The 23,288-nt window shown below is 33.2% G+C and overlaps 3 protein-coding genes across 3 annotated transcripts; 2 read left to right on the forward strand and 1 right to left on the reverse strand.

Moving 5' to 3' along the window:
• Positions 1-882: 882 nt before the first annotated feature.
• ND-13A (NADH dehydrogenase (ubiquinone) 13 kDa A subunit) lies at positions 883-1,669 on the forward strand. The gene is made up of 3 exons (XM_053769659.2): positions 883-1,074; positions 1,255-1,431; positions 1,515-1,669. The coding sequence occupies exons 1-3, from the start codon at positions 964-966 to the stop codon at positions 1,578-1,580; spliced, it is 354 nt and encodes a 117-aa protein (XP_053625634.1). The 5' UTR covers positions 883-963; the 3' UTR covers positions 1,581-1,669.
• Positions 1,670-7,903: 6,234 nt separating this feature from the next.
• Positions 7,904-18,140, forward strand: LOC128683488 (phosphatidylserine synthase-like). The gene is made up of 7 exons (XM_053769182.2): positions 7,904-8,314; positions 9,553-9,811; positions 10,549-10,859; positions 11,160-11,414; positions 11,640-11,862; positions 12,319-12,383; positions 13,174-18,140. The coding sequence occupies exons 1-6, from the start codon at positions 8,127-8,129 to the stop codon at positions 12,364-12,366; spliced, it is 1,284 nt and encodes a 427-aa protein (XP_053625157.1). The 5' UTR covers positions 7,904-8,126; the 3' UTR covers positions 12,367-12,383; positions 13,174-18,140.
• On the reverse strand, positions 17,910-22,101 carry Rab14. Its single transcript, XM_053769195.2, has 5 exons — positions 21,931-22,101; positions 21,428-21,537; positions 21,037-21,217; positions 20,375-20,557; positions 17,910-19,497 (listed from the first exon to the last, which is right to left on the reverse strand). Exons 2-5 carry the CDS (start codon positions 21,531-21,533, stop codon positions 19,326-19,328), a joined length of 642 nt encoding a protein of 213 aa, XP_053625170.1. The 5' UTR covers positions 21,534-21,537; positions 21,931-22,101; the 3' UTR covers positions 17,910-19,325.
• Positions 22,102-23,288: the final 1,187 nt, after the last annotated feature.

A 23,288-nucleotide genomic window follows, 5' to 3' on the forward strand; every position in this document is an offset into this window, starting at 1 on the left:
CGTTTGTAAAAATATTCAACAACGCAGCATATTCGGGTGCCGAAATATTGGGAAAAATCGTTTCCCATAAGATAAAAAAAATTGAAAACTATGGGATACGCCTTACGCTGTAAAATTTTCGAGCCAGTGAACTGTCGAAAAGAAGCTCTGAACACTTCACACGTATTCAGACTTATTAAAATATGGACTCCATACAGGTTAAGATCTTCAGTCAAAATCAAGTTTGTATCATCAACAATATTCTATATCAATAAAGCATTAAGTAATTTTCGTTTCATTCGTAACGCGACTAAATCATGCTCTCTGCTCTTGAATCTGCCTGAGATCCGATGATCCAATTGATGCATTGATTCGAATCTTTGCACTGATGCAGGTTCGAATGATCCAATCTTTAAAATGATACGTTTTTCTCAGCGCTACTAGATACACTATAGTGTATCTAGTATAGTAGTATAGAGTATACTCTAACAACAGTATTAACGTGCTCACCCCCGCATGCGGGTCTTTTTAATCTATGCGCTTACTCAAGCAAATTAGTCACCTCAGTCTAGGTTGCCGATCTATCGATAGTTTCAATCTAAAAAGTCCATACTATCGATTGTATCGAACTGTTATGATGAGAAGACTATCGATAGTAATGCTCTGCGATATTAGATATGCTACCTATAGCTATTTGTGGCAATACAATACTATTGATAAAGAACAATACTATCGATAGTATCGAACCGTGATGATGATTAGACTAACGATAGTATTGTTCCTTATCAATAGTATTGCACCAAACCCGGCTATCAATACTATTCTTTAAATCAAACTATCGATAGTCAATCGATACGCAATTGATAGTTCATCAGGCGGTAACATACATCAATGTCTCATTGACAGTCTGTCACTGTCACTGACATTTATTCAGAGACAACCCACCTTTGGTATAAATTTCCAAAAAAAAATAAATTAATAAAAATGAACAACCTAATAAATCGATTTACTTCATTGTCGAAAACAACACGAAATATCGTCTTTATCCGAAAATTGTCCAACAATACAGAAGACGTAATTACCCACACGGGCCAGGTAAAGAACTAGGTTTTCTCCGTTTATTGCGTAAGACGTAAGTGTTTTGTCACCAAAACTATCCCCTACAAAACGATATAAAGATTGGTTAAATGTGAGTTTATATATTGCTCTAAGAAATACATGTTTTTGCAGATAAGATTTTTTGATAAGAAATACATGCCTTACATGTTTTTGCAGAAATGGGACTCTGATGATTACAGACTAGTCAGATTCGCAAACGCCCCAAAACAAGTTAATCCTAATTGGGCTGTAGACTTGATTGCCGAGGTGCCCCCAACACAAGTTACTGAAAGAGTAGTGTGGTGTGATGGGGGCAGCGGGCCCGAAGGGCATCCCAAAGTTTATATAAATTTGGTAAGAAACAATTTTCTTTTAATCTACAAATATTATGTCGGTAGATAGGTGATATTTATTGAAAATATCTAATTTGTTCGCAGGATAAGCCAGGTGTTCAGTCATGTGGATATTGTGGTTTGAGATTTGAAAAAAAAGATCATCATTAACTCTCCAAGAATCTATAATTAAAATATTTCTTAGCAGGTAGTGGGAAATGGACTGTAAAATCTGTTAAATAAAAAAGTTAAAACATTTAGTAGGTAGACATTTATTTCAGTATTCATTACTTTCTAAACTATAAAGTTTTATTAGATACATGTGAGCAAATATTATATATGGTAAAATTTCTGTAATCAACGAAAACCAATAAATATAATATGGTAACTCAAACATAGATACACTTCACAAACTTTTGAACAAGAATTGAAATTTAAGAATATACTAATACATTCAACAAGTCTTATACATAATGTATGCAAATATTATATATGGTAAAATTTCTGTTAAAATCAATGAAAATTAATAAATATGACAACTCAAACATGAGACTATACTTAATAAACTTTAAAGAATTGAAATTTAAGAATACAACACATACAACAAGCCATATTAGTCCAGCTTTGTATATTTACAATATAACTTATTTTTATATGCATGTGTGTGCATGAATGGATTTTAGAATGAAAATATGTATCTGGCACTCAGGGCACACTAACCAAAGGTTCCATGAGAAGAATACATTTTTTTTTTAGATTTGTAGTGTTGACTATTTTTTTTTAGAACATTTTATAAAATTGTTTTTTCTAGCTATTATGTCTCACTGATGGTCTTTGAAGGTATTATCCCAAAACAAAAATAGCATGTTGTTCACTGAGAAATGAAAATCACAGATTCTAATGAGGGTATATGTTGTGACCCGAGACATTTAGTCAAGCGTCCCAGACACATCGAGTTGTGAATCATACTTTCTTTCAGGTGATACATAGTGCTTTATATGATACTGCCTAGGACATAAGAAAACTATTAGAATAAAATACAAATTCTAATACCTACACAAATAATTACAACAAGTTCATCAAATTTTCACATTCCAGTAGGTGTACCTATTTCATATTTTATTTAAATAGAATCATATTTTTTACCAGTCTGCATTATAAATTTCTCATTGCTGTCAATATTGATGTAACATGATGAAATTGTGTTTGGAGCTGTCTAAATGACATTTGTATGCAGCGATGTTCATATTTATATCGACTGGGTTATAATAATTCCCAAGAGGAACATAGGATTTTCATACATATTTTCAGGCCTAGGACTTCAATTATGTACTTTCATTCACTTATAAGTTCAAACATGGAATTACATTGTTTTGGATTAGGTATCATATAAAATTGTATTCACTACTAGCTGATGCCCGTGACTTTGTTCAGGTGGCCGAACAATTTTTGGTAAGGATTCAAAATTATTAGATATATAACAAAAAAAAGTTTCATTCCAATCCATCCAGTAGTTCCGAAAATTCGTGTTAGACAGATTTTTTTTTCAAATTCTTACTCTGTTACTATGTCTCTATCACATAATTTTGTTTTTATGTAAATTTATTCAATGTACAGATTTTTTGTACCATTTTATTATATGTATTGATTATTAAGAACAGTTAGTTGCAGTTCCATTATCAATACAGAATAACTAATAAAAGTTTGTTAATTGTTACTTGATTTTAAATTTTCATTTCTTATTTCATTTCGAATCTCAATGTTGGACTGCAATAACTCTTTGAGCTTTTCATTGATGTCATCAGTTTTCTGTTCCAGAAAATCCAGTGCTGTGTTCAACTCATCCAGTTTAGAATCAAGAGAGTGGTATTCTGCAATCAGACAACATTATAGATACCTATCATGTAATTAGTTGGTTGTATGAAGTACTTACTAAATCCATGGTACCTATACATAAAGTAGCAGACAATTGTTACAAATAAATACTCTTTGCTAATAAAATGTGAATGTAAGATTGTTTGTTACCTCTTCACATATTATCTACTGGACCAATTGTTATGAAATTTGGTACATGGGTAGAAAATAACCTAGAATAACACATAGGGTACTTTTCATGCCAAAATTCCCAGCAGAAGGGGGCATCTAGTTCTTCATATAGCAAACATTTTCTGCCATAAGACAATTCTGTCCAATGCCATGGTCCTTGTCAATGCTGAATCTGCACAACCCAGACTCTGCCGTAAACCAACAGAGGGTGAAGCAATACATTAAGAACAGAAGCACAGATGAACATCCCTATCATAACAATAATATTGTTTTCATTGTTAGCTTTTACTCAACCATCTTTCATGAAATTTTGCATGCATACAGTAGTAGTCAAGGGAGAAGTTAGGAGTAGGGACGAGCTGGGCTACAAGTTCACGCAGGAGAAATCGCGAGTTAAAGCTAGGCGAATGAAAATAGTAATAAGTATGAATAAGTATAACGAACCTTCGTTTAAGTTTTCCTCATCATTTTGATTTTCATTTGTTGGCTCTATTTCTTGGCCGCTGACTGTATCATCTCCATTTTTTGAATCATTTTCATAGCCAGCCATTTTTCGTACTGTAGCTGCTACTAACAAATGAAAATTAATCACTGACTAAGGTAAAATACTACTTTATTACGTAGTAGGTACTACGGATAAGAATTTTACTATTTACTTTTCTCCCAAGTGTTGATTGACTGAAAATACTGACATGACAATTAGTTTCAACGGAAGGAACGGTCCTCACCTCACCTTCACCAGTGTAGTGGTAGCGAGAACCGATGCACAACCGGTTTTTAACCGGTGAAATTATTTTTACCATTGTATTCAATATAGTAAACAGATAAAAATACTTATAATTGAATAAAAATAAATCTCGCCATTGCCCGCAGCTCAAATGTTGCTTAAATTCTCCCAGAAAAAGAATCAAAATTTCAGCTATTCTTATATTTTGCATCTTATTCTGCACAACTGGTAATAGTACATTGTTCACCAAGGCAAGAAAGTAAAGACTTTCAACGAAGGTGGCATGTTAAGCCCAAGACGTAGTCGAGGGCGTTAATCAAACGAGTTAAGAATCGTACTTTCTTCCAAATGATACAGTGCTTTATAGAACACCTGCATACAAGGATAATGAAATAAGAAGATTTTTACGGCAAAGGTTATATGACAGCTTGTGCTCTTTCGTTAATCCATGGTGGCGTTAAAATATCTCAATACTGCCATTAGTCGACGACGAATACTCGTCCATATATTATCATCAAATATATAATAAATTGAAAAAAAAAAATTACAAATGGCAAATATAATTCAACAATAAGGCATATTACACAAAGCTCGGCGCAGATGGCGCTACTGGTTAACTGGGGTTAAAATTCCTTCCACACGACACAATTTGATTACTGATTGAATTGGGTACAATCTGATCGTCCGTCCACGTACACGGCTAAATTGCCAATTTCAGTATTTGACTGAGCAATCTCAAATTGGGCGATACCGACCACCTAATGCTTTGAATTTTATATTTCCGTCCACACGACCGAATTTGATTGTCAATCTAATAAAATTGGGCGTAAAATTGAGTCGTGTAGAAAGGTTTTAACAAACATTGCCAATGGAGGTAAAAAACGCCTATTTTTAATATTTTTGAAGATTTACGACTAAAATACCTTCTTCGCAATCGTGGTGCGACTTAAAAAAAATGAAGGATTTCGTGGATTATTGAATAGGCTTTAGAACACAAAGTGTAAAAATACAAGATGAATTTGCTAAATGATTCAAGTCCATTGTAAAAGACAACACCTTTATTATAATTATTGAACACTATTGAGATCACATTGCACTATTTGGGATTGGGATTCTCTTCAACATAATCAATTAACCACTTCCACCCAAAAACTGTTCAAATCAAAAATATAAACACAAAAAACCATCTATATAGGGCTAACTTCATATACCTACTCATGCGGGGGGCGTCATTTCGTATGGACGCGTAAATTTTAGCTCCGTAATATTTTTTTATTAGTTTTTCATGTTCGAAGTAATAGTGCACAGTAAAGTTATAGTCATTACAATATTTGATTTTTAGCTTCACGTTTAGCAGCTCTTATTCGCCTTTGAGTACACTTTTATGACTTCAGTTTTAGACCATAATAAAACTGAAGGGCGGTTAATTGGTTCTGATAATATAACACCATTTTAGGTTATGTTGTGCATTATTTGGTCAACTGTGATGATATACTGATTTGGACTGTCTTACCTGTATGATGTCCATATTTTCGTAAGTCGTCAGGTGTGAAGTGTTCCGAGCATATTTTTGACTATTTTATTGTTTTGAAAAATTTTCAGCGTGTGGCGGTTTCTCATAGTTTTCGAAGACTTTTATTTTTGGAAAACGATGTTTGCCAATATTTCGGCACCTGAATATGCAACACTGTTGTATATTTTCACATACGAATGCTTACATAAGGAAAATATGAATAAAGTACTCTAAAATAAACGTCTCGTCAACTTAGAAAAAGGCGGCAATGCTTTTGTTTCCCAGCCACTGCCAACCACACAGTGATGCACTCGGCGGAATAAATGCGCAGTAATACTCCTTATTCTAAATAACACGACAAAATTATTTTTTTGGATTGGCTGACTTTGCTGAAAGACGTTTGTATCCACCGAGAGAAGAAAAATAATCCGCCTGAAATAAATACTAATGTATTAATTTCAGGCGGATTATTTTTCTTCTCAAGGGCAAAATGGATTTTCATTTTTCGGGTGGCGCATTGGTAATGTGCTTGTCTCTGAACCGAGAGGTCCCGGGTTCGATGATGATGGAAAATAATCTTTCTGATTGGCCCGGGTATTGGATGTTTATCTATATATGTATTTGTTATAAAATATAGTATCGTTGAGTTAGTATCCCATAATACAAGTCTCGAACTTACTTTGGGGCTAGCTCAATATGTGTCATTTGTCCTAATATATTTATTTATTTAAAACCATGTCTTAAAATTCAGAATATTAAATGGAAGTATTGACTTAAGTTTCATACAAATCGCTACCCTCTAATTGAATTTTTATGCCATATTTTACTGATCAGAAACTTCATTCATGTGTTTCAGTTTAAAATGATGAAGTTTCTTAGATACTGTGATCAATAGCGAAAAACATGCACTCATACACTCACTCATCTTGAAAACTACTAAGCTGATGATGATACATTTTGGCAGGAGGGTAGATTGTGACTAGAAGACGTCCGCTAAGACAGGATTTTTAAAAAATTCTATCCCTAAGGTGAAATAGGTGTTTCCTAATTTTTGGAGCGAAAGATGTAATGCCAGTTCCATACTGTCGTCGAACAGTTTGCCAAAATTTGGTGGACTCGATATACATTGCTGGGTTTTCAGTGCGGTAAATAAAAGTTCTCATACAAATTACGCAACGTTCACGCATTCGCGTCGGCATGTGTCTGAGTTCGGCGACAACAATGTGGAGCTGGCATTAAATTTGATATAAACCCTGTGATATGAAATTTCCCTTGCTAAATTTATTGTTTAATTTAATATTTCGTGATTCGTGTGAAAGTGCTTTAAAACAACCTATAAGAACCCGTTATTCACCGGCTCTCGCCCAATCACCGGTGAGTTCAAAAGCTCACACCGGTAAATGTAAACCTCATACATGTATTTATAGTACGTCTACCTACCTAGTACAGCTATGTTAGTTGACATAAAAAGGTAAAAGTTGCCTTTATCATTTTGTTATCTCCCTTTTTTAATTTTACGTGTAATATACCCAATATATACAATATTGCAAAATAACAATATATTTATCGAATACTACATGCTATTTGTTGGCATGATTCTACATTATGTTCGATTTTTATTGTGTTCAAATCTTAAAAGTATATTAATTACAGTTAAATTGGATTAAATGTTTGCCATGCAGGCCAACATTTAATACAGTTCACACATTTTTATAACATTTAAGTAGCAGAGTTGAGCATATTAAAAAATGGAATTACCGGCATTGGTACTGGCATTTAAAATTATACAATACTGATATGGTCTATCCAATGGTCTGACAACTAGGGATGCCGGTGACCTTGCGCGTGGGGCCCTTTCTAATTCGTAGGTCACTTGCTATAAATATTAGATAGGTAGGTACTGCATAGGTAGTATTACGGAAAAGTAAAGTTTATTATTCCGTGGGTAAGATAAACTCTATCGATGGGCAGGCACGTGATGAGGGACAAAAGATGTCAAAGCTCTATGTCTTTTTTTCATGCTTTTAAAATATGCAAATTATTGTTAAGAACGAAATGGAAGATATGACGGGCGGGACGGGATCTCAAAAGACCGGATTGACGGGTTATGTAACTTTCTCGTCTACAGTCTACAAACAAAACATTGAAAAATAACATCTCGTGACGAGACGAGCTGACCTGTCAATAATGTCGTCATGTTATGTCATTTTCAAAATTTTCCGAGCTGTCAATGTGCTTGTACCTGTAGAGTATATTATGTTGTACCTACCTTTATTTATTCATTCTAAATGTCAATCAATCAATATCGATTAAAAAATAAAAAATATAACCTAAAAAGTTAACTTAACCTTTAATACTATTCATGGATTCTAATTTCTTATTTTATGATTTTTTTAAGTTCTATTTTCAATGCTAAAATAGCCAATGACAAATGGCCAATCTGAAGGAAAGGACGAATTCAGGAACTTATAATGAGCTTCAAAATGAGTTTGTGGCTGCTTTTAGTTCAATTAATGAGCGACCGGTTGACGATATATCTTTAGAATTCTTCTACAAACCGCATACTATTACACTTCTGGCTGTATCTATTGCATCCGTTATTTATACGGCCTTTGTAAGGTTAGTATCAGGTATTGGTTTATTTTGATGAAATGATATTGATGATGTAATAACTTTGTTTAAAACTAAAGTAGCTGTTCGACTAGGCTAGATAAGCATTTTTGTGCTCTGTATTCCGAAGCCTATATTCACAAAGTATTTTACTGTTATAATAATTTGTTCCTATTCATGTCCCGCTTAATGTATTGTCAACCTTTTAAATATATATATATATATATATATATATATATATATATATATATATATATATATATATATATATATATATATATATATATATATATATATATATATATATATATGTTTTTAATGTCTACCTTTGAACTGGTGCAAATGTGCCATTAAAACTATTTTTTATCTATTGTGTCTTGATTCTGAATGATCGATGAGTTAATAAATCTACAGGAGTAAATCGACATCCAAATCTGATTTCCAAATAAACTACAAACAAATTCTGGAAATTTAACATAAATTTATTTATGGTTATTTACTTATTTATTCTCAGGTTTTAACCTAAGATTATTTTTTTAAATTTTGAATTTTATTTTATTTTTTTAATTTTATTTGTAAAACATGTATGTGATTTGTGATCTTCAAGTGTCTGAATTATACTTCTATTTCAACGAATAAGAATTGTAATTATGAAGTCATGGGAATCGAGTGTGTCATGCTCACTCAAATGGTCAATCTGGTAGTGGCGTTGTGGGCCGGGTCGTGAGGTTCCCTCTATTATGGTTGAGCTACGAGATGGCTGTCCCATGCATCAACTCGTAAACGGGTGCTGCCAGAGTGAACTGGTCATCTCATTTCTCATATATTTTCATGTAAGTTAATTGTGTTTCACATCAATATATATATATATATTATAATCAGCACTCGGATCACAATCATAACCTGTTTTGATATACCTTTTGACTATGTACATTATGTACTTTTATATATTATTAGAAAAAAAAACATTGTAAGAAACAATAATGGTAAGCCGATCTGGCATGCTAGGGACCAACACTGTTCAAATGAGTTTCTCTCGGCATTTCTTCTCAGCAGTGGTCGTTCCGAAATTCCAGTAGTTTGTAGCTTGTGAGAAATAACTATAAATATAAAGATTGACGAGAAAAAGTGCCTGTGAAGGTCTAATTTCTGAATAAATGATTTGAATTTGCACAAAACTAGTTTAAGCTTTTGCCTGACTACCTGCACATTATTTTAATTGCTTAAGTATAGTTTTTACTTTCCAGAAATGAAGATAACATTCAAGATAATATTTGGTCTGGAATATGCTGTGCTGTGTTTTTTTTCCTCATTATATCAGTACTAACATTTCCAAATGGACCATTCACCAGGCCTCATCCTGCTGTATGGAGAATTGTATTTGGAATGTCAGTTTTATATCTACTTGCACTAATTTTTTTACTCTTCCAAAGTTATTCAACAGTATATGACATTATGTATTGGATTGATCCTAATCTCCGAAACTTCCACATTGACATGGAAAAGGTATTAATTTCTATCATATTTGTTCTTCATATCATCATTGTTATCTATTTGGCTTTAATATGTTGATACATAATTATGAGAAATAAATATATTATTTTGTTAATGTGTAATAATTATATGTTGTCAGTTAATTTTGGGTCTCCCTAACCCTATGAATAAATTTTGAAATTTTTTACAATAAAAAGTTATTTAACCATCTAACTTCTAAAATCATCATCTCATTATTATAGAATGAGAGCTCTTAGCCTTTCATTCTGAGAAAGTTAAAACTAAATCACAAAATCAATGAATGTACTACCTTAAAACAACCATCCTGTATAATTTCTGCCTTCCATCTTCTATTTTGCTCTTTTCAATAGTAGATGTATGTAATCTTTCCTGAATGTTGATAGATTAGCTTTTTTCCCTTCTGCCAGTAAGCTATCCACTTTTGCACAGCACATGATGTATTAACTTAAAATTTGTTTACTAACAGAGAGGGGAATTTTATACTTAATATTTAATTATTTTTTAAGATATTTTATCTATATCTCTCATCTGAGCCCCAGAATTCTGTTTTTTTTTTTCTCATTTAGCCAATTCGTTGAACATTTCATTCAACAATTTGGCTAGTTGTTCTTTAGTCATTCAATTGATTCGAATGAGCTAGCCTTCTAATTAAATGGCCTATTCTACTAGATGACTGCGACAAATACACAATAAGCACAGCTTATGTTTATATATTGTTATTTTTTCAGGAATATGCAGTAAATTGCTCAGATATCAGTATTGCCAAAGTCTGGTCGCATTTAGATGTGTTTGCGTGGGGGCACTTCTTTGGGTGGTTGTTTAAAGCCATACTATTCCGCCATGCTGGCTTATTATGGGCAATTTCTATCATGTGGGAAATAACTGAAATTGCATTCGCCCACCTGCTTCCTAATTTCTTGGAATGTTGGTGGGATTCTATAATTTTGGATGTTCTTATTTGCAATGGCTTAGGTATTTGGTGTGGACTTAAAATATGCAAAGTTTTAGAAATGAGAGAATATAAGTGGGTTAGTATAAGGTAAGCTTTTGTATTTTAAATTTAAGCTACTTTTGAAGTTTAGAGTAAACACTGGTGTGTTATTTTATTCAAGTCGCCCATTGCCAAAAGAACATAACTTTTACAACAGCTATCTAGTGGCTGCTGTTAATGCAATTAATTCATTATATTTTGAATTTAAAACTTAATTTCTCACACTTAGTGTGGCTTTTCGATATAAAAACTACACTATGTTGTGCTCCATAACTTTCATGACCTTAAACTAAAAGTTCCATCGAAATCGGAGAGATCATCATAATTTCCAAATTTATTCTTTTACAGGGACATTTCTTCAACAACAGGGAAAATAAAAAGAGCAATATTGCAATTCACGCCTGTTCAATGGACGCCTGTACGCTGGCTCGACCCAACATGCACTTACATGAGATTTTTCGCTCTTGCACAGCTCGTCGTATTCTGGCAAATATCTGAACTGAACACATTTTTTTTAAAACATGTTTATGAGATGCCACCTTCACATCCCTTGGTGATAGCGCGACTTTGTCTCATTGGCGTAATTGTAGCTCCTTCGGTTAGGTAATGGCGAACTTTTAAATTAAATTATATAATGTTATATACTCGTAAACACTAGGTGTCACCTGGTCTAATTTTACTAGCTTAAATAAGAGTAGTGTGTATTAGGGACTTAGCGGTTGGTTTTGGGACAAAAATCTTATATAGATTTTATTAAGTTCACAAAAAGTCTGGAATGGTCATTTGGGTTCCAAATAAAATTTTGAATTATTAATTTCATTTTTACAGACAATATTATATATATGTAACAGATCCAAATTGTAAAAGAGTGGGTACACAATGCTGGGTTTATGGCGCCATAATGGTCACAGAATCAATGCTATGCATCAAAAATGGAAAAGAACTATTTGGACAAGCTCAAGTATGCAATGTTATAGTGTGGTTAATTATTCAAATGTTAGTGTCAATTGGCTGTGTATATGGTGTAGTCCTTTACCATAGATATTTTAAGGTAAGAAACATCAAGTTACTATCTTATTGATTGTGTGATTAATGTGAATATTCATATTTTAATGATGTACTTAGTACTTACTACTAGTAATTAGTAAAATTTAATTTTAATTTACGGTAATGTCAATTATAATAAAAAAGCCTTAACATGTATTCGGCTCCCATATCATCATCATTTTCATTGAAAATGGTGGCCGATTTGTTAGCGCGATTTTATGTTCGAATAGTCGTTCTTTCGGATTTATTTATTTGATTTTGAAGAAGAAACTTAGCCTAGATTTTTTTTGTTGAGAGCTATTTCGTTTAAAAGTTGATATTTTATTTGCCAAATAATTTTCATTTTAACAAAGTTTGGAAAATAGCATCGTAGACCGATGTTGTATTGCCTCAGTAGACCCATCATGTCAAATCAATTACTATTGCCGTATTTAATTTAATGTTCTAAACTTTATTTCAGCCCCCCAAAAGTGCCACTATCAGGAACAGCTTGAATAAAGACCAATAAAGCTGATGATCCTCGTAGTAAGTTCCATATGTTATGTTCTTTGGTACCTAATCCTCAAATATTAATCTAAATTGAACCAGTTAACATTATCTAAAACGATATATGCATAATTTCTATAGAAATTAGCTTACCATCTTGATCTCTTTTTACCAGACAATGATAATTGGTAATTTCCGGTAGTATTGTCTCATATGTCGTTGCCTCGGTAAAAAATAATACTATTTAAATATAACTTCAATCAATTTACGACTTTTTAAACTAATACTTAGTTTTAAAGTTATTTAAATAATTTATGGTCATCGAAGACTTTGGATGGTACTGGTAGGTACACAAATTACCTACCTAAATGATTTTTTTCTTTAACTACTTCCTCATAGGTACTTGTGTACCTACTACCACTACCATCCAAGTCGCACAAGCATTGCACCTCTGCGCCAAAAATACCCCAGTTGTATTATACTAGCTGCTGCCCGCGACTTCGTTCGTGTGGCCGAACAATTTTTGGTAAGGAGTCAAAATTATTAGTGATATTAAAAAAAACTTTATATACTATATTGGGGGTCATTGCTTCGGGCGCCAAAAGACCTGAAGAGTTACCCTGGAGAAAGCCAAAGTCGCAATGAGTAATACACGCGGGATAAGTACACTTTCACCAGCACCAGTCAGAGTATCTTGGCTTCAATTAAATTTGTGACCTAGCGAGCGAAGCGAGCGACTTCTACAAATCAACTTAGGGCAAATTTTTTTTTTTGTATGTGTGTATGTTTTATTTATAAATTAATTAATCAATTAACCATCTTGTTTCAGTACTGATGAACAACAAGTTCCTGTTAAGAATTTGGAAATTCATTGTGGCCCTGTAGTTTTTATAGTGTTTATATAATACGAGAAACGAGTCACTATACCTTTGATATTATTAGTAGGTAATGTATGAAGTATGTACAAAAAATAAATAATATTATTTTAATTCTAAGTATACTCAGAGGTGGCGGAAGGCGTAGGCCTAGGAGCCTTCGTCCGTGGCCTCACGGTGCTGTTTTTTATATCATTATGGTTATGGACAGGTTCCACAAAAACTGCACAACTACAACACAGGACCGGACCAAATGGAAAGAATGGAAGGAGGCCTTTGTCTAGCAGTGAGACACCTGATGTCTCTAAATAAATAAGTGGTTACGACCTAAGAAAGCTCATTCGCCCAGTCATTGTCAGAGTAAAAATTCGAGATACTTCCAAAAGCATGTACCTGTTCAGCTATGACAGTGTGACCTCAAAACGTAATTCGTAAAACGTGGAAAGGAAAGTACTCTGGCCATAAAGATTCCGTCTCCGGCCGCCACTGAGATATTAATCCGTTGCTTTCGCTATGTATTTTGTTCTATCTCATAACTATCCTCTTATTAATAAAAAAGTTACAAATATAGTTTTCCTCGTTTTCCATCAATGTCAAATATTGTTAAGTGATAAAACATACTTTAACGTTTTTCTTACTATCCGATGTAAATGTGCCGCTTAAAATTATCTACTGTCTCGATTCTCACTAAGTAGTTCGATTTCATACGATACTTGCCTTGCAGCCATGAAGGAACATGCGTAGCTACCTACTACAACCAATAAATGTTTAGGTGGTGCTGCGCAATCTTAATATTATTTATTGTGTCTCAATTCTGCGTGACCGACGGGTTAACTAAGTGTTGGTAACTTTTTTATTAATAAAAAGATCGTTTAAATTATATACTTTATATATTACTGAAAACCCGAATAATAATTATAACATAGTTGTCGTAGGGCCAGATTTAGTTTAGAAGCTCCTTAGACCTTTGAATTGGGATAATCTACAATTGTAATAATAGCTGGTCCAAGGATCCATGAGAAAAAGAAATCCTTTTACTGTGGATAGAGTTTACATATTATAATGCACCTACCTATGCAATAATTTCATAACCCGTACTCATAACTACTAAAGGTGTAACTGGCTGTGAATATTATTAATATGTCTATCGTACCTACCTATGTATGACTCACTAGTCAAAATAAAAGTACTTACACTCGGATAACTTGTTGTAAATCCCTACATTCATGCTTTTTCTGACGCATATAACAATAGCGATTTAGTGTGAAATCTGAAATGCATTTCTACGATATTTTATTGATATTACATACTAGCTTTTGCCCGCGCCTTCGCCCGCGTGAATTTCATAGCAAAATCTCAGTAATTTTATCACGTACTCTGTAAGACTGGTAAACATATATGATTCAAATTCGCATTTTTTCTCATCTTTACTTCAATTTTCTGTTTCCTGCTGCGTGTCTCGTCCCGCAAACTTGTCCAATCCCGCTTCCTGCTATGTAATGTAAAGTAGATATCCCGTACCGTTTCCTACATATTGTGCCATCATGTTTTTTGCAATGTGTCCCATCCTGTTTCCTACGTGTCTCCTTCCCATTTCCCGCTCCTACTCCCACTCCCGGTTTCTGCAACGCGTGCCGTCCCATTTTCCATGACGTTTTACGTCCCGGTTTTTTATTAACCACAAACGTAAATTAAAATTAAACATTTTTTGTATTTACTATTACTGTTATTTGCTACAAAAAGCAAGTGCCAATTTTCAGGTTTTTATCTTGAAAATTGTATTAAGTCCCATACAATCGTTCACCCCCCTTATGAAGGGGTTGAGGGTTAATTTTCTGAAAAATCTGAAACACGTTTTCATGACTTTGTTGTAAACAACCAAAATCCAAATTTTCAAGTCACTAACTTCAACGGTGTAGAACTTTCATATTTACAAATTTCGCCTCTTTCATCCCATTCGGAGTAGAATTTACAAAAATCCTCTCTTAGTGCTCACCTACACTCACCTAAATGCCAAACAGCTTCCCGACCAGCAGTTTCGGGTATATGTTGTCTGTCAGTCAGTCAGCCAGTCATGACTGACTGACTGAAAGGGTCGAAAGAGTTTTATACTGATATATACATACTGCGCCCATTATATCTATATCAGACTTTAATCGATAAAAACAATTTGTTTATATTCTGTTCACACCTTTCTACAAAATTTTAAAGTAAATCAGCTCCGTGGATTGTTATTTTAATTTTCCTACAGGACCCTCCTCATTTTCCGGGATGGAATATCTATAAGATGTTAACCCGGGATTCCGAGGAATTTTTGATTCATAATTAGTTTTTCCATTATCCTACGGGAACCTGACCATTTACCGGGATGAAATGTATTTAATTTTCCTACACCCTCCTTATTTTCCGGGATGAAATGTCTATAAGATGTTAACCCGGGATTCCGGGGCATTTTTGATTCATAAGTCGTTTTTTAATTATCCTACGGGAACCTGACCATGTACCGGGATGATATGTATCTAATTTTCCTACAGGACCCTCATTTTCCGGGACGAAATGTCTATAAAATGTTAACCCGGGATTCTGAGGCATTTTAGATTCATAATTAGTTTTTTAAATTCAACGGGAACCTGACTATTTACCGGAATGAAATGTATATAAGATGTTAACCCGGTATATTAGGTGCCTACATACCAAATGTCAAGCAAATCGGTCCAATAGATTTCGAGTGATGCGCGTTCAGACAGACAGACAGGCAGACAAAAATTTCCTAAACTATATTTTCGTCATCTATATCAGTAACTAAGTATATTCCATGAAGAATTTAAAAAATATATCCAATGTACAAATTTAACCTTTCTTCAATTTTATGATATGTAATGATATTGATATTTGTAAAAGTGTTTATTTCAAAGACTTAGGTAAGTAATACCAGAAATTCTCTTTCACGATCCCCTGCGCAGACTGTTATTATTTTTTTTGTTCAATTATCTCCGGGAGAGGATTACGGATCTCAACTGAAAGTCTAGAAATCTCCTTGAATAATATAGGAAAGGTTATTGCCCGCGGCTTCGCACGCGTGAATTAAAGTGAAGTTTCAGTTATTATAATATTCCGCGTATTCTAAGACTGGTAAAATGTATTTATTTATTTCATAAGGTGTGCAAAACAGGTTACAGCCATTACATTACACAAAAAATTGTCCCATGATTTTCCTGCTACGTGCCCCAACCCCGCTTTCCGTAACGCGTGCCGAACATTTCATGGACCTCTCTTCAAAAATTAAAGTTTCGCATAAATTCCCTCCCCTACATCATTCCCCTAGAGAGGAATTTTTCAAAATCTAATTTATTTTTATTTTTTAATATTATTTTTTACCAACTAGGTACTAATTTAAATTAAAAATTTCATGTCTCACCTCAAAAATGACGATGTGTTATAGAAATTTACAACCCTATTTCACCCCTATAGGGATGTAATTTTCAAAATCGAATTAATACATTATTATTTTTTACCAACTACAAATTAAAAATTTCTTGTGTCTGACTTCAAAAATGACGGAAGTTTCATACAAACTGGCAACACCCCCTTAGGGATGGAACACAGACCATATGGTCTGTGGGATGGAATTTCGAAATATCCTTTCTTAGCGGACGTCTTCTAGTCACAATCTACCTTCCTGCTAAATTTCATCTTCATGGGCTCAGTAGTTTTGGAGATTTCGTGATACGTGAGTGAGTGTTTTTCGCTGTTTTACTTATACTAGATTTTGCCCGTGGCTTCGCTCCCGTCGGAATTTTGAGATAAAATGTAGCCTATAACAATCTTAGATAATGTACCTTTCTAATGGTGAAAGAATTTTTGAAATCGGTTCAGTAGTTTGAGATATTACCCGCCTTAAACATAGAAACTCACAAACGCTTACCTCTTTATAATAATAGTATAGATTTAAAATCGAAATATTTTCTAACTTAATAACCCGTCAGTAGGTATATAGAATGTGATTTGTCCGTGGAATTAGTACCTCTAGGTACTCAAATCCATGGATTTGTCATATATTCAGATATAGTTTGCCACTCTTATATTGGAAAAAATACTGACTTTATGAAACCATCTGCTTTTTAGAGTTCCGTACAAAAATAACAAGGAACCCTTTAGGATTACAACCATATTGGGTAAGATTGTGTAATGCTATGACAGACGTGCAGAGTCCTATATATATATATTTTTTTTCAAAGAGTTGATTACCGGGGTTGAATTAAGGAAATAAAAAAAAGTGTGTGCAAATCTCGCTGTGTCATAGGTACATTAATGGACTAGTTACGAGGATCTCAAATATAGTTATTATTGTATTAATTGTAATGCCAGCTCCACACTTTCGTCGAACAGCAAAACAATCTAACTGGTGGATTCGGTATACACGATAAATAAAAGCATTAATATACTAACTAGGTACGCAATGTTCACTCATTCGCGAAGTGTCCTTCACCTATATGGTGAAGGACACTGCTTATGCAAGCTTAGCCTATGCAAGCTTAGCCTTGACAATCGCTACGTTTTTATTATTGCCATTATTGATGTGCTCCACCTCTGGCTACACCATTATTTGAGATATTAAGATCACCGCCAATATTATTTAGACCATTCAGTACACAATTGGGACAAATTGGGACAAGGTGAAAACCAAACATATTTAATTTGTGATTTTACTTACAATAAATATGTACCTGAACATTGCACATTTAAATTAATTACATAATTATCCTAAATCCTTCTATTCCCAACGATCTCCAAATGCTTTCAACATCAGGGCAAGAGAGGGAGATTTACCTAACATAGCTGGTTTAAAAATACGGTTTGACTTTTTTCCATAAATTTAGTAAATATATATTCCCAATGGAGCGTGCTAATTTTAAACTTATTGATAAATTAAAACAAAGACTTGATATTGGTATGACTCAGCTCTGAGAAGCCGTTTGTTCTTCTGAAATGATGATACGACTAAATTAATTGTGATTTATATATTTTTACTATTTCCATACAAGTAGATTGTTTCATAATTTCCCTTGTGTATGACATTATTTCCGCATTTAAGTATACCTTTTAGCTAGAGTTTATTTACAATAGTTTCCATAAATTATAATACAAAACGATTGTAACAAGAACTATTACATTTCGGACACTTAATGAATCAATAATAAACATAAAGCCCATATTTTTTCTTATTACTTCTATTAGTCGATTAATTTGTTCTTCTACATGGACTCAACAATATGATAAAAAAGGAACAATCAAATTAAACTTTTTCTAGGTTACTGCTAATCAAAAACACCAACACAAATATTGTATCTATATATAATCGGTTCCGCCTTTTTAAAATAAGTGGAAGCTTTCATATATTACATGCGTGCGCAGTGTCCACACGTACTACTAGTGTGGCTTAATTTGTAATGTCTACATACTAAATTTTTAATTTTCGCTAATTAATATAGTGTGCGGGTTGACCCGAGTCGTACCTTGATGAATAATGGATCTACCCAAAGTATCGTATCTCACCACTTCTTATTCATATAGGTCTTTAGTAATACCATATTTGTACATTTCGTCGACCCCGTATTTTTCATCAGCTTTAAGTTTTATTTCCAACATAATGAACAAAACATTTTGAGAAACGAATGCATTAGAAAAGTCATATCAAGTCATCATATGTATATTCATATTCTTTCAAAATAATTTGGGAGGAAGTAAATCTCTCTTCTATCTAGTCCCGTCGGAAAAAGCATTTGGGTGAAGTTGGTAATAGACCTTAAATTCTTCGTTTGTTGATACTTCCATGGAATGTACACTATAATAAGTATAAATATAAATACAATGTTTAAAATAAAATAGGGTTAATGATAGTATTAACTAACAAGAGTCGACGGATAACAGTGCACATCGATTTAAAAGCTTTGAAACAGATATAAATAAATAGCTGGTATTGGATTCATAGTCTGTCATTATTAGGTTATAGCTCGTTTGCGAGAGAGATGACAAGAGGCTAGTCGATTATCTCTTTACTAAGACCGATGTGTACCGTGCCGGCGGGTAGAGGCGCGTGCGGCGGTTAGCAGGCGCAGTGGTCGCGGGCGGCGGGCGGCGCGGCGAGCGGGCGCCCCGGCGACGCCGGCTTGTGCTGCACGCCCGACTCCGCCGCGTTCAGGTCCAGTCGCCCGTCTTGAATACTTTGATATATCTTCTTAGCCGTTTCGAGGAAAGCTTCTTCCACATTCTGCCCCCTAAAACATATATTTCAATCCAATAACAATCTTTGCAAAAATTGCTTGGTAAAGTAAATTTGAAATGTGTCTTTTCACGTGAAAAAAGGACTATCTTCGTTTTTACGTGAAAGGTTAGTTTTTACGTGAAAACCTTCATTCACGTAAAAACTAACCATTTGATTGAGGTGATTTATAAGTTAATTAGAAAATTCCAAAAAACAGGGATAAAGTATTCCAATGAAATTAATTTCAGATGACCAACAGAAGTACATCGAAGGTACGGTAAATGTTGAGAAAATAATTTTCGTTGTTATTTTTTACTATTTAAAAAGTATTTTAAAGGTTATAACTTACTTTTAAAATATATAACCTTTAAAAGTTAAAAACATTTATTAATAAAAATACTTACCAAATGAAAATAATTTAAAATAGTAAAAAATAATTTACATTACTTAGTTATTAATTACTCTCATAATCATGATACCTACATAAAAATATGTAAGGTTTTGACTGAAAAATAAATGATTAATAATAATTAATCATTGTTTTATTCCCAAAACCAACATTTATCAGCCGTCACTAGCAAAACCTAGCATATACTAAATTCCAAAAGCCCGAAAAAAATATTCAATTATTTAAAAATCCTTACAAATGTAAGGATTTTTAAATAATTGAACCAGTATGGGTTGGTAAATACCAACCCATACTGGTAAATCCTAAGATTTTCTGAAAAAACCTAAGATTTACCTGTATACAGACTTTTACAGTAACATATACAAACATATCTTATTTGGATTTAAATTCAATTACTAATTGTAACTAAATCTTTAATGTTTAGATGGCTGATGATGCTATTCAAAATATTGTATGTATTAAAGAAAACCAATAGACTAACGTTTTAGCACTGGCTTCAACAAACATCAATCCATTCTCATCAGCAAATTGTTTGGCTTCTTCGTATGTTACATCTCTTTGTCCATCTAAATCTGATTTATTTCCAATTAGAAATATCACAGTGCTTGGATTGGTCAAATTTCGTGTGTCTGTTAACCAACTGCTCAAATGATTGTAAGTAGACCTGAAACAATTACATATATATATATGTATGTATTTGATAAATTAAAATTTTGTTAACCATTTTTATTAAATATATCTTATTGCATGAAAATAAAGTACATCAATTAATATGAATACCAGATTCATGTAAAACAGTAGCCTTATCCCACATATAAAAAGACAACCAACGATAGGTTAAGAGGACACACACAAGTGGCAAGTTAGAAGGACAAGTACAATATGAATAGAGGGGAAATATTGTTGTTTACCAATGATAAAATCAACTTCACTTTTTGACACTTGATCATGTACCTGGAGTGAATGTTGTTCAATTTCTGAGCAATCATTATGAATCAATGTACACAGCAAATTGTCATTTTTCTATCTAGAATAATTCCAACACATTAGAAACAAGTTTTGAAAAAGATTTGAAGAATTCTTTCTCATAATTCTTCAATCCTTCCTATTAAATCTCAGCAGGGTGAATATTTATTTACCAACCTTCTTGTTATATCGTAAACCATGAGAGCCCCTGCTGCACCTCTATAATATGATCGTGTCACAGCTCTAAATCTTTCTTGACCAGCTGTGTCCCAAATCTGAAGTTTAATTTTCTGTCCAGCAACTTCTATAATTCGAGTCCCAAATTCAACCCCTATTGTATGAGGACAATCGGCCATAACTAAAAAAAATGTAAACAATATTATCACTATTCAGCAATCTGTCAATACTAATTTGTATTGTTTGTATTTGTTTTTGTAGCACACTTAGCAACCTTTTATCCAAGGACATCAATTAACAAATATAGTTCTTATACATATATAAAAAAAATTAAGTTTCATTTCATGTCATGAGTTCATCTCGCTAAATGAATTATAGATTCATAACTTACATTTTTTATCAGTAAATTGATGCAACAGACATGATTTTCCAACTCCCATGTCTCCAATAATAATATACTTGAAAATGTAAGAGTAGTTGTATGGACCAGAAGTCATTTTGCTGAAAACACAAAAACAATTTTTACCAAACTTACTCCCCCTTTAACAGGCTCAAGCTAGGTAGAAACGTAAACAGTACATAAATATACAAAACTTATACAATGTTGTGCGCAGCTTACGCGTCAACCAATAGAACCAATTCTACTATTCTGAGTCATCGCTTAAATGTATTGATAAATAGTTGCAATATACAAACATTTCAAAAGTAGAAATTTATAAAGACATAAATTAGATGATCATCGACTAAAACCAAATATACTAAGTAGTACTACATACATTAGTATATAAATCACTGTAATGCTCATGGGTAAATAGCACGACACTTCAAAATGTACGATCGACACCATACAAAAGGTTGAATAAAAAGGTACACAGTATTTAAATATATACTAACCGGGTAGGTATCTATATTTAACAGTAACCAATTGAATGAAATAATAATATTCACACGAAAAATCTGGATTTCTCAGCTATAATCAGTGCAAATTGGAATTCTTTCTATTCCTTTTTGTTCATTTTCAACTTCAACAAAGGTTCTCAAATCGCTGTCATGTCATGTCAATACAGAGAAGCAATGTTGCCAGATGCCAGATTTCATCACAAACTATATTCCTATATTTCTTTTATCTATGGATAATAAGATTCTGGAGCCACTCCACTTTAGTCTCACCACACGCAACGCACAACATTGTACCTACCCATTGCTGGAATGGTAGACAGAGATAGCTATAAACCCCATCAAACTTTTTCCAACTCAGCGCAGCTGCTTTCCGAATCGGGATTACCGACGAGGTTTTCAAAGAACAATGAGATTGGCGGGAAAACAGGGCGGATTTAAATTTTGATATCCTTTTCAAAAATTCATATCTTTATATTTCTGTGTAGATGTTATAAATAATACATTGTAGTATAGTGTATATGTCATTGCCAATAATTTGTAAGTAAGTTTTAAGCCTTTTTTATTACTTATGGATTTGGAGCCAGACCCGGATCCTCCGGATCCGAAAGATGATTCAGGAGATTTTGCTGATACTACTAACAGAGTTTGTTAACATCCAAATTCAAATTCAAATTCAAATCATTTATTCAGAAATTAGACCTTCACAGGCACTTTTTCTCGTCAATCTTTATATTTATAGTTATCAAAAACAAAAAGAATGAAAAGAAAAATAAATTATATAATTCTTTCAAAATCAAACATACAGCATACAACATAAGCAATTGTCAATGCGTACACAGCACAGTAGTTGTATTCACTCGTAAAAGAAAAATTCCATTGATAAAAGTTTCAGTTGATAATGAAATAATTCCGGTGTCTGATAAAGCTAAATTTCTTGGACGCTTATTTGACACTGCTATGAACGGTAACTGGCTCATATTAACAATGTGATCACAAAATGTGAAAAGAATATAAATATAATTAGAGCTGTTAGTGGAGTTTGGTGGGGATCACATCGTAGTATACTTAAATTAATGTATAATGCTGTAATAAGAAGCCTATTAGATTTTGGCTCTATAACATTTTGTCTTGAAAATAAAACTGCAGTTCATAAATTAGATTTATTACAATTTAAATGTCTTAGGATAATAACTGGTGCAATGAAGAGTACACCAACAAATGCACTACAAGTCGAATGTTCCGAGCCTCCCTTGGCGTTACGTAGACAATATCTTTCCGATAGGTTTATTTTTAAAAATCAACAATATGACAATCATCCGTTAAATTCAAAATTATGTACTCTCAGTGACACC

This window comes from Plodia interpunctella, chromosome 1, assembly GCF_027563975.2.
Source record: "Plodia interpunctella isolate USDA-ARS_2022_Savannah chromosome 1, ilPloInte3.2, whole genome shotgun sequence".
Lineage (NCBI taxonomy): Eukaryota > Metazoa > Arthropoda > Insecta > Lepidoptera > Pyralidae > Plodia > Plodia interpunctella.

Bases quoted from the DNA above. Each gene is read 5' to 3' on its own strand.
- ND-13A (XM_053769659.2), top strand. From the start codon at position 964: ATGAACAACCTAATAAATCGATTTACTTCATTGTCGAAAACAACACGA. The intron at 1,075-1,254 runs GTAAAGAACTAG...ATGTTTTTGCAG, and splicing joins TAATTACCCACACGGGCCAG to AAATGGGACTCTGATGATTA. The intron at 1,432-1,514 runs GTAAGAAACAAT...ATTTGTTCGCAG, and splicing joins CCAAAGTTTATATAAATTTG to GATAAGCCAGGTGTTCAGTC.
- LOC128683488 (XM_053769182.2), top strand. From the start codon at position 8,127: ATGGCCAATCTGAAGGAAAGGACGAATTCAGGAACTTATAATGAGCTT. The intron at 8,315-9,552 runs GTTAGTATCAGG...TTTACTTTCCAG, and splicing joins ATTTATACGGCCTTTGTAAG to AAATGAAGATAACATTCAAG. The intron at 11,863-12,318 runs GTAAGAAACATC...ACTTTATTTCAG, and splicing joins TTTACCATAGATATTTTAAG to CCCCCCAAAAGTGCCACTAT.
- Rab14 (XM_053769195.2), bottom strand. From the start codon at position 21,533: ATGACTTCTGGTCCATACAACTACTCTTACATTTTCAAGTATATTATT. The intron at 21,218-21,427 runs GTAAGTTATGAA...CATTTTTTTTAG, and splicing joins TCAATTTACTGATAAAAAAT to TTATGGCCGATTGTCCTCAT. The intron at 19,498-20,374 runs GTTAGTCTATTG...TATATGTTTTAG, and splicing joins GTTGAAGCCAGTGCTAAAAC to GGGGCAGAATGTGGAAGAAG.